Source organism: Haematobia irritans, chromosome 1, assembly GCF_050003625.1.
Source record: "Haematobia irritans isolate KBUSLIRL chromosome 1, ASM5000362v1, whole genome shotgun sequence".
NCBI lineage: Eukaryota > Metazoa > Arthropoda > Insecta > Diptera > Muscidae > Haematobia > Haematobia irritans.
This window is the reverse complement of record NC_134397.1, coordinates 234,237,715-234,254,384: the sequence shown is the minus strand read 5'-3', so window position 1 is coordinate 234,254,384 and position 16,670 is coordinate 234,237,715. Positions and strand designations below refer to the sequence as shown.

At 26.2% G+C, this 16,670-nt stretch overlaps 1 protein-coding gene across 2 annotated transcripts in view; it reads left to right on the top strand.

Moving 5' to 3' along the window:
- The window catches only part of hth (Meis homeobox homothorax), a 267,103-nt gene that overhangs the window by 160,254 nt on the left and 90,179 nt on the right, over positions 1-16,670 (top strand). For both annotated transcript variants that reach the window (XM_075295992.1, XM_075295919.1), the window contains exon 8: positions 8,601-8,648. In XM_075295992.1, the coding sequence (XP_075152107.1) occupies positions 8,601-8,648 (48 nt within the window). The remainder of the gene's footprint in view (positions 1-8,600; positions 8,649-16,670) is intronic.

Sequence of the window (16,670 nt, the reverse complement as noted above, 5' to 3'; positions counted from 1 at the left end):
GCCTAAAAGTAGGCAGCAGTTACCAATTTAATTTTTTAATGTAATTTTCTTATTCAAACTTTTATGAACAATAAATTTAAAAATGTTTAGTTCCCTGGAATTCATTATTTTTTCAATAGAAATTAAAAAAAAAAGCAAACGTTTGCACCCTAAAAGTAGGCAACAGTTATTGTTTGTAATTTAATTTAGCTTTTTTTAAATTCAAACTTTTACAAAAAATGGATTTACAAATCTTGGAGTTCAATATATTTTTTCCAAAAGTTTCTAGGCTAAAAACTAACACCAGTTTTTATTTTTTTTTTACTTGAAATTAGTTTGTTTTTTTAAATCAAACTTTTATAAAAAATAAATTTACAAATGTTTAGTGTCGTTAAGTTAAATATATTTACTTATTATTTTGTAATTTAATTTACTGTTTTTTTATTCAAGCTTTTATAAATAATAAATTTTCAAATCTAGGAGTTAAATAGATTACTTTCCAATAAAAAATAATAAGCAAAAGTTTCTAGGCTAAAAATTGGTAACAGCTAGTATTATATTTTTCACTATTTAGTTTTTTTATGTTGAAACTTTTATAAAAAATTAAATTTAAAAATGTTTAGTATCTTGGAGTTCAAAAATTTTTCTATTTTTCCAATAAAAATTAAAATACAAAGTAGGTAACAGTTATAATGATGTTTGTTTTTAATTCAAAATTGTATAAAGAAGTTAATTTAAAAATGTTTAGTATGTTGGATTTTATTTATTTTTTTTTCAATAAAATTTAATATTATTTTATTTTGTTATATTTTCTTTAATACCATTCATTTAATCTTGTAGTTCGAAATTTAAAACTTTGCGCCTTACAACAAATTACGTAAATTAAGAAAAATTGTAATTGGTTTAATACAATGTCATAAAACACCACTATTATTTACTAAATAATTTTTGGTGTAAAAAATATCACTTAAAGTAAGTAACAGCTTCAGAAAAAGCAATCGCAAAAAAGCAACCAAATACAAAAAAAAAAAATAAAAATATATTTATCAATAAATTATGCTATTCTGTTTAAGCATTTGTGCCATTTTCCAAGAGTTTGTGGTATGGTTTGAGAAGACCAGACTTCTTTTCCATCTCCATCCATTTGGGATGGCTTTTTATCTCTTGCACCCAAAGAAGAACATGTAAATTTACTTATGAAATGGTCCGGTTTGAAGTGTTTTTTTTTTTCTTGTATAATATTTTTTAAATTTCAGTTTAGCATTTACTCTGAGAGCTTCATTGATAAGAAACCAAAAAGGGAATAAAACTCTATAGAAAAAAGTTGGCTTTTTAGAACACTTTACAAACATCAACCAGAGATGATAATGATGATGGTGAAGGTGCACCAATATATAGACATGAAAAAACATGAATCGGTTAAAAGGACCAAAAAAAAAAACACTATGGAATAAATAATAGCATAGAATCTAAAAATTAAAAGAGCCCCAACAACAACAAGGCATAATGAAATATCTATGCACTTTATCTATACAAAAAGTTCCATTATTATGTAAATTTGGTTTAATGTATGACAATAACAACAATAACAAAAACAAATACAATCGCTTCAATTCCACCATAGTGATTTGTTTTACCATCAAAGCTCTAGCTCATACCCTTCAAAATATTTAGTATAGATCATGTCACCACCACCATTTCCTAGCCTGCTTGGCATTTGGTTTTTAATGCAATTAACGATAAACATTTAAAAAAAAGTGTCACCATTAATTAAGATACAAAATAGATATAATTAAATATTTATAAAAATCCAAATGAACAGCATAACACCACACGCACATACATACAATAGGAATATATAGCGGCAGCTAGAGCTCCATTTGTCCATAGAAAAGACCATTGGTGTTATTGTTGTTCTCCATACTCTAGATTTGCTACATATGGACACTGAAATCAAATGATTTTAAATACAATATTTTTGTTATACTATCAAAGTCTGGCAATCTAACAAAATAATGGGAAAATAAATCATTGAAAGCTTATTCATAGGCAAAGAGATTTCTTGTTTTTTTTTTTTTTTTTTTGTGGGAATTTAGAAAACAATAGATTCGATTTGATTTGTATCGTAAATAGAAATTTTTATCAGTTAAATGAAAGATTTCATATATATGACATGCTGTGACAATTATTATTTATATGAGATAAATACGAACTGAAAGCTTTATCAGTTATTATAATCAATCGTATGTGAAAAAAGTTAAAGGAAAGAAAATGTTTTTAAAATTAAACCAACAGTATTTTTTCCATTACAATGACATAACGAAAACATTTCATTGAAGATATGAAAATGTTCATTAATGGCAGGAAATGTTTCATTATTTACAATAACTACAATTTTTTTTTTGTTTCTAGTCTTCACTGCCCATCACCTCGTAAACCTACTTTTTTTCTTCTTGATTTAAGCCTCTTTATATCCTTCTTGATTACTCCCAAAAATTGTTACCGAGTTATTTATATTCTCTGGCCATAATCATTATCACTTCACATCACTTAACTAAATTTTGAAAGAGATCGTAGTCTACAATCCTATAACACATGACTTCTTAATAAATCATGATAATTAAACAATTTGAAGACAAGTCACTACACTAAAGAACCTCAAGTTACAAACATAATTTTATTGTCATCAACAACATTAAAAACTATAAACAACAACAAGCATTGCTATCAACGTGAAATAATGGTTAAACAAAAAATGCAGCAGCAACAGCAACACCTTATACATCCATCATCAACAGCAGCGGGAGTGCTGTAAGGGCTAAAGCTTAAAAAAAAAATCATCAACAAACAGCCATCATCAACTGTTGCATGATTTTCACCATGATCTTCTTTACTTCTCCATATTGATGATGGGAATGAGAAAAAACAAAAACAACAAAATTGTATCCCTAAAATGATGGTTAAACTCCACCTAAATATGCGCTTAAATCCCTACAATAAATGTCAACTTTTCTGAAGACAACTTGTCAAATAAGCACAAATCACTTTGCTTACTTGGTTCTTCATCTCCATTGTTAGCTTCTTTCCTACCTTGATGCCAGGGATGACATTGGTTTTTTTTCCTTCGCCCAAACAGTAGCTGTAGTTGTAGGATTTCGTATAACTTGTCTACATATAAATAAAAATACCAATTCGCACTTGCAATGAAAATTGATAGCCCGGCAACACCTTCACTCGAATCGAATAATCGAAAAGAATCTCATCGTATTAATGATCGATACGAATGTGATTGTTATCGTTTTTATGAAGGAGAGGAGGGTAGATTCCGAAAACAGTTAACATAAAAATTATGCCATTTTATTCAAAGACAAAAAAACCCATTAAGCAATAAAAAGAAAAATATCTGGTATACTGCAAATAATGGAAGGGCAGGAGAAACATTTTTGTGTTAACCTTTTAAACACTGCTTTAAAGAAGATAAATAAAAATATAAAAAAAATTATAAAAAAACGTTAAAGTTTTTATTGTCAAATAACAAAAAAGTAGAAGAAAAATTGTTGTTTTGACTTTTTAAACAATGGTCTAACAAAAACAAAAAGAATGGTATATAAATTATAAATAAATAAATAATAAAAAATTAAAAATTAAAAATATGTAAAAACAAAATTAAATTAAAATATATAAAATTAAATTAAAGATTTAAATATTTAAAATATTAAAAAAATGTTTAAATTTTTATAGCCAAATAAAATAAATAAAAATGATAAATAAATATATATAAAAAATTATATAAATTTCCATATATAAAAATGTATAAAGAATTAAAAAAAATACAATTCTAATAAATAAAATATTATAACAAATATTAAAATTTTTATTGCCAAATAAAGAAAGGGGTCCTACATAATAAATAAATAAATAAAAATATAAAATATATATAAATTTCATTATAAATAAAAAAAAATAAATAAAAATATAAAATTTAATAATAAATAAAAAATAAATAAATAAATAAAGAAATAAAAATATAAAAAATATATAAAAATTTAATTATAAATAAAAAATAAAAATGTCAGAAGAATTATAAAAAAAATTAATTTAAAATTTAATTAAATAAATAAAATAATATAAAAAAAAATATTTTTTTTATAAAGAAACAATGTAATAAAAATCTGAGCAAACAAAAAATAAAATAATAAATAAATACAAAATATAAAGAATTAAAAAAAATGTTTTAAATTTAAATAAATACATAAATAAAAAAATACTATAAAAATTTAAATGGTAACTAAATAATAGGAAATATGAAGAAGTAAATTAATATATATAGAGTTTTATAAAACTTAAATAACTAAATAAAATATTATAAAAAATTGTTTAAATTTGTAAAGCGAAACAGAGAAAATGGTCTAACAAGAAATATATATGAACAGTAAATATATAAAATAAAATAATAAATAAACTAACATACTTTATTTAAAATTTAATTAAATAAATAATATATTATAAAAATTTAAAATTAAAATTTGATGTAACAAAAAGATATGAAATGATATTAATTATCAGCCAAAAATATTAAGAAACCAATAAAATTTATAAAAAAAGTTTAAATTTTAAATAAATAAATAAATAAAATACTATAAAAACAAATTGTTAAAATTTGTTAGCCAAATAGAGAAAGTTGTCTAAAAAAATATAAATAATAAAAATAAAAATATAAAAAATTATAAAAAAATAATTCGATTTTTCTATAATTTTATTGACACATATTTTGCCAAATTTCTAAATTTAGAAAATTAAGGTAATAAGTCAAAAATATTAAGAAACGAATAAGAAAAATAGAGAATTATAAAAAATTTTAAATTTTAAATAAATAAATAAAATATTATAAAAACAAATTGTTACAATTTGTTAGCCAAATAGAGAAAGTTGTCTAAAAAAATATAAATAATAAAGATATAAATATAAATATAAATGACAAATTTCTAAATTTATACCATAACGGTATTCAATGATGTAACAAAAAGATATGAAATGATAACTAAATAAGTCAAAAATATTAAGAAACTAAAAATATAGAGAATTATAAAAAAATTTAAATTTTAAATAAATAAAATATTATAAATTGTTACAATTTGTTAGCCAAATAGAGAAAGTTGTCTAAAAAAGTATAAATAAAAAAAATAAAAATGTAAAAAAATAATTAGATTTTTCTATAATTTTACTGACACATTTTTTGACAAGTTTCTAAATTTAGACCATAAAGGTATTCAATTATGTAACAAAAAGATATGAAATGATAACTAAATAAGTCAAAAATATTAAGAAACAAATAAGAAAAATAGAGAATTATAAAAAAGTTTAAATTTTAAATAAATAAATAAAATACCATAAAAACAAATTGTTAAAATTTGTTAGCCAAATAGAGAAAGTTGTCTAAAAAATATAAATAATAAAAATAAAAATATAAATATAAAAAATTATAAAAAAAAATAATTCCAGTTTTCTATATTTTTTTTTAACAAATTTCTAAATTTATACCATAAAGGTATTCAATGATGTAACAAAAAGATATGAAATGATAACTAAATAAGTCAAAAATATTAAGAAACAAAAATATAGAGAATTATAAAAAATTTTAAATAACTAAATAAAATACTATAAAAACAAATTGTTACAATTTTTTAGCCAAATAGAGAAAGTTGTCTAAAAAATATAAATATTAAAACTTATAAAAAAATAATTAAATTTTTCTATAATTTTATTGACACAGTTGTTTACAAATTTCTAAATTTAGACCATTCGAATATGCGATGCTAGTATAACCTTAAACTGCATTTACAAAAAGTTATTATTAAATATATTTAAATTTCGTATTCTAACACATATGCCTACAGTTAAGTACATAAATATTTTACCACGCCATTTCTTTGAGTGTATTTCAAAGCTTTACTGAAAACCCCTCCCCATCAAAACTAAAAACGAAAAATAAAAAAAAAACAGTCGATAAAACTCATCAACGCCAACCACCATGAAGAAAAATTGAAGGATACACTCCTTGGCAAATGCTTGCATTTACAAAAGTAGTAGCAGTTAATGGCCATAGCAGCCATAGCAATCCTGGCAGCTTGCTACACGAATCGAACACCAAAATAATATGGCACACAATTAAATTCAAAAAATGAGTTAACTCAGAAAACCATCGTCATACAATGAAGTTCAAATCGAAAGGAGGAAACAAGAAATCGAACCAAGTCAAGCTCTAAATGTGAACATTCATGAGCATATTCGATCTTTTGCCATTTTAAACATTTTTGGATTGTTGTTGTTGGTGGGTTATTCTTATTATTGGGTATAAGATGTTTTACCTTAAAACGCCCATATATGGTTCATTTCGATTTATTTATCACCTGTCGTCCAAAATTGCAAATTTTTGCCTGTTATAAACTCAAGTACACCAGAAAACGACAGACATATACGATATGTACTCTGCTGTAATACAGCAGCCAAAGACCAAAAAAGTTGCTATGAACCGAAAAACAAAATAAAAATATCTGCACTGCAATACAAAATAACTCCCTTTTTCCATGGTTTCCAAGTTTCCATGTTTCCACGTTGAAAAGGACCATTATATCCATTATATTGTATCTAAATATATTTTGTATACATTTTGTGATCTCACGTGGCGGCGGTGGTATTTGCCACGACTGGTGCTTCTGCTGCTGCATTTAGTGTGGCCAAAGACATTGTCATTGTCTGCTCAAGCAATTAACCAAAATTTAGCTTAAGGGTTTTTCTTCATTTTACGCTGTGGTCTGTCTGAATTGCGACTCTCCAATCTGTCGCTGGTACTTCAATTTAGCCTTAGGTGCCACAATTTTTGGCATAATTACTTTTATGTGAATGGCATATGGAAAGCAAGACATTGTTGAAGTTGAAGCGAAAAACGAAATGATGAAGATTTTGTTCGTGGTCCCTTTCTCGCATTTTTTGTTGTGTGTTTCTTCTGCAAAAATAAAAATTAATTGAAAATTAGCGTAGGGCAGGCAAAATGTTAATGGTTTTTGTTGAACGAATAGATGGATGGATGGTCAAAATCAGAAAGTAATTAAATGTTGATTTAAACTTAGGATGAGGAGATACCAAAAACCAAAAAACAAAAACATATAGATAAGGAGGGCAATTCGGAGGGTTGGCATCCGATATCCTCCGTATGGATTTGAATTTATAGAAATTCTTTAATAATTAAAAAAAAGCAAAATATTATTTGTATTTCCATACCAAAATGGAGGGTATAAAAGGTTTGAAGATATACCAATTTGCACACCTTAAATCTGAAGGACGGATGCGCACATGTCGCCCACATATCGTGCGAAAAAATACAGATGGTATTAACCCTTTAAGGGTGGTTTCTTTAAAGATATAAATTAATTTGAAATACTAAAAAACCTAAACATCTCACAATTCCAGAATAAGTGTTCCTGAAAGTATACAAATATTTCTTTCGTAGATTTGCTGATATTTAAAAATATTATTGAATATTTATTTCGAATTTTAATTCCCCAGTGTTTTCTTTAAAGATACCACCATTTATTTTAAGTGAAAAATCCATACACTTTAAAATCCTAAATATGAGCTCCTGAAAGTATGCAAATATTTCTTTCGTAATTCAGCTGATATTTAAAAATGTTAATGAAATTAATTTTTATTTCTATTTTAAATGTCCGTTCGGTTCTTTAAAGGTACAACCATTAATTTTATTTAAAAAAAAAAAAAAAACAAAATTCATACATTTCAAAATTCCTAAATAAGTGCTCCTGAAAGTATGCAAATATTTCTTAGTTATTTTAGTTGCTATCTAAAAATGTTAATGGAATTTGAAATTATTTTTTTTAATTTAACTTTATGTAAAAACTCCATATACTTTAAATTTCCTAAATATGAGCTCCTAAAAGTATGCAAATATTTCTTTCATAGATTTGCTGATATTTAAAAATGTTAGTGAAAATTTCTTTTGAATTTTAATTCCCCAGTGTTTTCTTTGAAGATACCACCATTTATTTTAAGTGAAAAATCCATACACTTTAAAATTCCTAAATACAACCTCCTGAAAGTATGCAAATATTTCTTTCGTAATTCAGCTGATATTTAAAAATGTTAATGAAATAAATTTTTATTTCTATTTTAAATGTCCTTTTGGTTCTTTAAAAGTACAACCATTAATTTTATTTAAAAAAAAAAAACAAAATTCATACATTTCAAAATTCCTAAATAAGTGCTCCTGAAAGTATGCAAATATTTCTTAGTTATTTTAGTTGCTATCTAAAAATGTTAATGGAATTTGAAATTATTTTTTTTTAATTTAACTTTATGTAAAAACTCCATATACTTTAAATTTCCTAAATATGAGCTCCTAAAAGTATGCAAATATTTCGTTGGTTTTTTTAAGCTGAAATTTAAAAATGTTAGTGGAACTAAATTTTTTTTCATTTTTATTTTAAATACTTTTCTCCATTTTTATTATATTGAAGAGAAATATAATATCCTAATTTTTGTTTTATTTATTTTTTTCTCATAAATTCTTGATTTCTAATTTGTCATCTTTTTTCTTCTCTTTGCAGATGGTAAGTTCTTATCATCACTAAATCCTACAGAACTAACATATGATGGTAAGTCACATTTCATCGCCTCATTATTAACACTTTTATGTTTATATTTATATTTATTTATATATATGTATATATTAAGTTAAAATCTTGCATGGCTTTAAAAGACAACATAAGCAAAGTTAGTGGTAACTCCAGAAGTTGGAAAAAAAAACAACAAATGTGAAATCTATAAATCATATTGAACCAAAAAAAAAAAAAAAAGAAACTCCATCATGCAGTCGAAACTAAGCCAGATATTACCATCACAGCAGCTCTATGGTAACGGTGATGGTGACTGCCATCAATCCCAGTTTTAAAAGATGAAAAGAAGAAAAACAGTAGCATTTTCTGGTAACACATAAATTAATTAAAAGCTTTTAAAGCTAAAAGAACATTAATCAATATTAAAGTTGAAAAAACAAAATAATATGAAAGCAACAATAATAAAGGAGTTACCAGAGGGTATTGGAACTTCTTTTTGACAAACATCAAAGATGATCTTTAAATGAATGAATGAAGTTAAGAAAATAACATAAATATAAAGAAAATAAGATTTTATAAAAGCAAAAAATATTAAGAAAAAAATTTTTATGATAAAGCCGCCTTAATATTTCTGGGTCTCTTTAACTTTTTTAAAAGATCAAGTATTCTGCTGATAAAAATTCATTAAAATGTTTTAAATTTTAATTAAAAATTGTTTTCTCTGCCAAAAGGGATCTCCGCAAAGAAACCTTCCAATACCCTACGTTTCTTCTACCATCCACTCATGTTGCCTTTACTAACATTGTAGATACACAGGTGTAGACTGATAGACAGCTCCCGCACGTCCATTGATCGATCACGTTTCAAAGAGGGTTGTAATAAAACAACGCCCTTTATTTGGTATCCTTAAGCTGAAAGGTCTTCTATAAGGCTAAAAGCCTATACCTCAATAGACTTGAATAACTTATTATAAAAATATTAAATGATTACCTATAATGAGTTTTTTAATGTTTCATCATATCGCTGGTGTTGTTGTTTTTTTTTTGCTCTTCTGGCATGAATGTCTCATCTCTAGGGAAGAGGTTGGCAAACGCACTTTTCATGTCATGAGGATCCTCAAAAATCGATGATGATCGATTTGCCGGCAATAACTTAAAGAATTTCATTCATTCATACATAAGTTTAGGCAAAATGATCGCCTTCAACGCTTCTTGTCTTCTTAGTGGGTATGGTATGCAGCTACCGTAAGGAAAGCAAAAGTTAAACGTGATCGTTCATGATGGGGGATACACCTACTTACTTTTATGTCTCGAAGAAATAAAAAAAATAAATATTAAATGTATCAATTTTTTTTTTAATGAATTTATTGAGAGAAAAGGAAATTGTGAGGAGGGCATGAAGGACAAAAAAAAAAAACTATGGAATCTGTCTACTCTTGTCAGCACATGATGAAAGGGTTCATCAAATTTAAGTTATACAGTGTAGTAGTTCAGGGTATATAGATAGCAGAAAGATGTGAATAGAAGATATCATGTGTCCTACTTTTAAAACAGTTTTTTTTTTTAATTATCTATACTGATAGAAATTCCAAAAATAATTCCATGAATTTAATACGATGTCATAATAAAAGTTTCTACGAAAATTATAAAAATATTTGTGGTGAAATACATATATCGCCAAGAATATTTGAAGATTCTCATGGTGGTTTCCAAAAAAAAAAATATTTATGTCGAAAAGTCATAGTTTCCACATATATTTTTACTCCTCCTTATAAGATTTTTTTTTAATGGAAAACATTCCAATTTTTACGTAGTCTTTCTTTTCCATTACTCTTTTCACATCTGTAATTGTTTCGCTTTGGATTCAGAACTTCCTCTTTTTTGAAAACTTAAAACGTCTTAATGAATTCATCTTCGTTAAAGCAGTGAAAACATTTATTCTCTCCGATTACCATAAAAATTAGTTCCGACAATAACAAAACTCTTCATCTTCAATTACCTACTGTATTGACAAAGGTTTCTCTCTCATTATCCCTTTGCAAATTTTATTACGGAAATGCCACAAAAAATTTTATTTCGTATCATTCTGTTGCGTCTTAATGTGCTGGAAGATAATAAAAAAGAACATAATATTTCGAAGTGATGAGAAGAAAATAAAAATAAGAAAACAAAAGCACAAAAGTTAAACATATGATATTCAAAATAACTGAAAAAATTTGGAATATATTAGGCGTGATTTTGCAAGGAATTGAATGTTTTTATAAGCAGTATTGTTTACCAAAAGTATTTGGTAGATATAGGGATTTTTAATTTTGTCAAATTCTTATATGTTTAATTCACAATGGAGGATTATTGATTTACAATAATATTATTATGAATAAATAAAGCATAGTGGTAGTATATTATGGATAAAAATGCTATACCTTCAATTATAAATATCAATTATTTCATTCCCATAATACACGTTACCAAATTAATGCAATATAAATTAAAAGAGCATGTATTTGCATATGGAATTATTGTGAATAAAGCATTGTGATAGTATATTATGGATAAAACTACTATACCTTCCATTGTAAATATCAATTATTTCAATCCCATAATACACGTTACCAAATTAATGCAGTAGAAATTTAAAAAGCATGAGATTGGATATGGAATTATTGTGAATTATTAAAAGAGAAAAGGAGACTTTTGAAAGTTTTTAATATGAGTTCCAAATTTTTATAAAGTATCCTGACTATAAAGCAAATTTTATTATTATTGTTATCTTTCATTATGCCGAGTTTTAATTTGGCCTCTTCACTAATGGAGATTATTGTGAATTGATTCAATTCCATGTGCTAAAAGTATACAAAAATATTCTGAATAACTGCTACACATTTTAAACACCTTTTTGTATTATTAAAAAAGCATGAGTTATTGCGATATATATACCATTATTATTCACAATAATATAATTATTGTGAATTGCTGAAACAGTAAAATTAAATTTAAAAAAATTCAGAATGATTCATGAGCGTATTTTTGATATCTGATCAGATTATTGTGAATTTCGTTATTAATTTATATTCACATTATTACCATTATTGTGAATTACTAAAAAAGACAAAAGAATTCAGCTGACCAATTGATTATCAATTTATAAACAGAATGACAATCCTAATAATAATTAGCATTAGGTTTAACATACTTGACATATTCAACTTCAACTCTTTCAAAATGACATTGTATTATTTTTCAATGTATATTAGGGTTGTTTTCTTTTTGCACTGGATAACCTAAGCAGTCACGGACTCAAAGAAAACAGAGTACTCGTTTATCCATAAAATATGCAACACTGTCATCAGCTGTTTAAAAACAATCACAGAAAACAAGTAAAATCTTACATTTTTAATGTATGAAATGCTCAAATAATTATAAATATGTACTACTGCGATTATTTATGACACTGTATCACTTTGAATTTCATGTTTATCGATAAATTAGTCACAATAAATTGCTATTGTGAATGTGTAAAGCGTCACTTTATCAAAATGCAATCTGACAACACCGAAGCGACTTGCACTGATGAGATGGATAGCCCATACAAATGCTGCATCCAGTGCTAAAAGAAAACAGCCCTATTATAATCCAAAATCTCTTGTTTTATCTAAATCTATTTCACTTACAAAATGTAAAAACCAGCTGTCCATATTTCACTACCATTTCTTAGTACTCATAGTATAGTCAATGTTTACATGCAAATTACCTATATTTTCGTGTCAACTCCATATTAACCCACAAAACAAAAGCCATTAATTTTAAAAACCACATCTAGCGAACTTTCTTCTTCTTAAGACTTTATTGTGAAGTGAGGTAGAAAAAGTGCAAGTGACTTCGTTTTGTTTGTCGTATTTCCAATACCAACTTTAAACGTGCCATCATCACCGTCACCATCATAATAAATGGTGTTAACATTTATTTGTTTCTCTGTTTTTTTTTTGACATTTTTCTGTCTCAAGCCTTTCAAGCCAGTGTTACCTACGACTGATAATGATGATTATGTTTGACAATGGTCATGATGACAGTTCTGGTGGTTTGTCAAATCATTTAAAACTCCTAGCCACATGGGCTATTCGCAATGACCTCTAAAAAAAAGTGAAGTTTTGAGTTCCTAAAAGACTCCAATGTCTACTCTAACTAACAGAGCGACATTCAGTCATTTGGGCTAACTATACTCACTACAACTAATAACTCGACTATTGGAAAAACATTGGAAACAAATTTGTTCTGGAATGGTAAAGTGAAGTTGTGATGAACGACAGACACTACTCTAAACTTAGTTAGAATCCAGAACTCACCAAAGGAATTGGGAGCTCAGAATTGAGTAGAGCCAGTAACAGCAACAATTAGAAGAAAAACACAAAAAAAAACGAAAACAACTGCGAAACCAAACACAAGTTTTAAATAATTGTCTGTCAGAACTGTCAAACAAGTCGGCAAATAATAAAATGAATGGCATATAAAAGTCTATGGCAGGCAGCTAAAAGCAAGCCAGCAAGAGCACAGGCACAAACACTAGAATTTGATGAAAGCCAATAAAAATAAAAAAAGTATTTTTTATGTTTTGTTTATTTAAAGTTCATTGAATTTGAAAGTATATATGGCGCCTGAGAGAAATACAGGTGAATTTTATCTATAAATATATATATTTTAAATCGAAAGAAATGTATACAATATTTTGTTTTTTATAGAAATAAACTCTTTTGAGCTTTTAGCTAATTTGTGAATAATAAATGTTCAAATATAATTACTATTTAATAACAAATTAAAATATATAAAAATTTGTCCCAAAAAAAAATATATGTTATTTAAAGTTCATTGAATTTGAAAGTATATATGGCGCCTGAGAAAAATACAGGTGAATTTTATATATAAATATTTATATTTTAAATCGAAAGAAATTTATACAATAATTTTTTTATAGGAATAAACTCTTTTGAGCTTTCTGCTAATTTGTGAATAATAAATGTTCAAATATAATTACTATTTAATAACAAATTAAAATATATAAAAATTTGTCCCAAAAAAAATATGTTAAAAAAGGTATAATAAATTCCAAATAATTTTAATATATTAATTGTATATATTTATCAATTCTTCTATTTTGAAATTAAGCACCTTCGAATAATTTTTCCGATTTGATATTATGAACCTGAAAATTTTTCAATTAGTCCCATTCATGACTTTCATTTTTTTTTTAAATAACCTTGACATTTCAAATCCTTTGGGCTTTAATATTCTTAAGAAAATTGGATTTTTTTTAGTGGAACTTTAAATTGTCTTTGTTTGCCAATATCACAAGGGAACCCATTATTGTAATGCAATTTTCAAGAAAATTACATTTTTAGCCTTTAAAATGAACTGCTCCACGGCCACCATAGCCAAATTAACTTATTGTTTTTTTTTTGTTCGGTTTTTGCAATTGTTTTTGTTCCTCACTTGGTCTGGCTGTTCAGTTAAAATTTATTATTTTTTCGTGAGCTTTGTGTACTTACTACAGTTTATATGCCTGAATACAACTGGCTGCACCAGTTTTGCAGACAGACAGACAGTAGAAAAATTATTCATTCATTCAGTTTCTGGGCCAAAAACCCCAAAAACGTACTTGGCCACAGAACAAAACCTAACAAAGAAAGAGATGGCTGGCTATTTGCAAAATCACACATATTTATTATATGTGGGGGGGGGGGTTTGGCATGGTGAAAGGGGGGGCTGGAAAGCGCCATTGAAACTCGACCAAATCGTAACCGAATAACACTACCATTACCAGTATATAATGTCTTGTTTAACAATCATGGTGTAAAATTTACGGGGATTTCCCTTTTGTTTGTTATGCAGTCCAAAGCAAGGAAAACAAAAACAATAGCCCCCCAAATGGCAATGATTACCAAAAACCAAGCGAGCACAATAGCGACGGCTGTGGCAATGTCTTCTGTGGCGGCTGGGGGCAAACCTCACAAATAAAAGTGATATATTAATGTGAGGGAGCTTTGAACTCTTCTTGCCATAGATATTCATTCGCTTGAACACACACACACACTCATACAAACACACACGCATTTATGCTCTAGGAAAGGCTAACAGTAATATCATCACTATCGAAAATGCTTGTGTTGTTAAAAATTCAAGAGAAAGAGAGAGAGAGAGAGAGTAGAGAAACAATATGGCGCTCAATTCTTTTGTAGCAAACCTAAGAGTATGTGATTTTATGTGTGTATATGTGTAAATGTGCTCTTTGCTTGCAGCTTTTAAGTCAAGATGAAAAATTATGGCTTTTAATTTGTTATAAATTTCACCAGCACAGATTTTCAAGGTCATCTGCCGCCTTTTTATTGTTTTTTTTTCTTCATGTCTCCCCCACAAACCCAAAAACAATAACAACAAAAACGAAAAATTGCTTGCAAAAACATGAACCATAGCCAGCATGAATAAAGTGATAAATTTTACACCAATTTTTTTTGTTTGTTTCAATTTCAACACATGTTGCTGTGCATGGTCGTTGAAAAAGAAGTAGGATTTGTCTTTTTCGCGCCTTTTGTTGTTGGACATTGTAGTTGTTACGATTTGTTGCGTGCGTAAACCCTACAGAGTTGCAATTCATGTGCACTTCAATGTCAATGAACTCTTGGACAACTCTGTGTATGAGCTTTTTGGGTGATTAATGGCCAAGAATTTGTTGTCTTTGCCATTGTCATCGTTGCTGTCACATTTTGGTTCTACTTATTGTTGTTGTTGTTGGCATATTAAATGGCAACTTTTGGTTGATAATAAATTTTGAAATGTTCTTAAGAGTTAATTGAGATGTTGTTGAATAAATTCTCTCTCTATGGATATTGTCATGGAGGAGGAGTACTTTGACATTAGTTAATAAATATTATAATTTATATGTAGAGTAGATGGCTAGCCATACTATAGTGGTGAATATGAGAATTTATATGCAAAAATATGCATATTAAAATATTAACGTTTTCATGCAAAACAATTAAAATTGAAAATAGTGCTTAGAAAAATAAATAAATAAATTTATTATAAAATGAATATATTATATTTAATCACATTTATGATAAATAGAGATTGAAATGATTAATGAAAAATAATTGAATTTTTTTTAAACATACATATAACAGCTTTAAATAAATATAAATGTAGACTTCTTTAGATTATTTTTTTTTCACATAGCTCCCAGAAGTATGCTTTGTATTTTTGTGTTCTAGGTTATGCTAGAAAATAAATATCCCCATAAAGTAAATATATGATTTAAATAGACTTTAGGGTTTGAATATTTTTTTGTAACTTTTTTAAAATTTATTTTTTATATAACTCCTAGAAGTATGCTTTATTTTTTTGGAAATGTCAGAAAATAAAGCAAAATACTATCACGTTCAAGCGAATTCTCCTTATTTGACATTTCAAATTACGCTTTCGTATGAAAAGACAATTTGCAATTTTTGAAAAAGAACGATTTTGATCATCATATGAACGTATTTATTTATGTTATTTATTTATTTATTGAGTCTTTTTTTTTACGTAAATGGTACAATCAAAGGTTGACAGGAAATTCTTAAGACTATAATGTATTGTCTTAATTATACATAGAGTATTATACAACATCAGTTTTAATTTTTAAATGTTCATCATACGAACATAGTATATATTGATGCTCATTTTTCTGGTGTTTTAATTGGGACTAGTACAAATACATTAGCAATAGCCTACACAGAAAAAAATTTCACGCAAATTTTTCCAATTAAAATCTTAATTGAGTTTTAAAAAATATTCAATTAAAAATTTAATTGATTCAACAAATTTTTTAGTTGAAATAAAAATCAATCACACAAATTAATAGTATCAATTAATTTTTTAATTGGATCAATTAATTTTTTAATTGAATGTCAATTAATTTTTTAATTGATACCATCATTTCTGTGATTGAAGATATTTCAATTAAAAAATTAATTGGATCAATTAATTTCGTGATTGAATCAGAAAAATTTTTTTTGTGTGTAGGTGTTGTTCA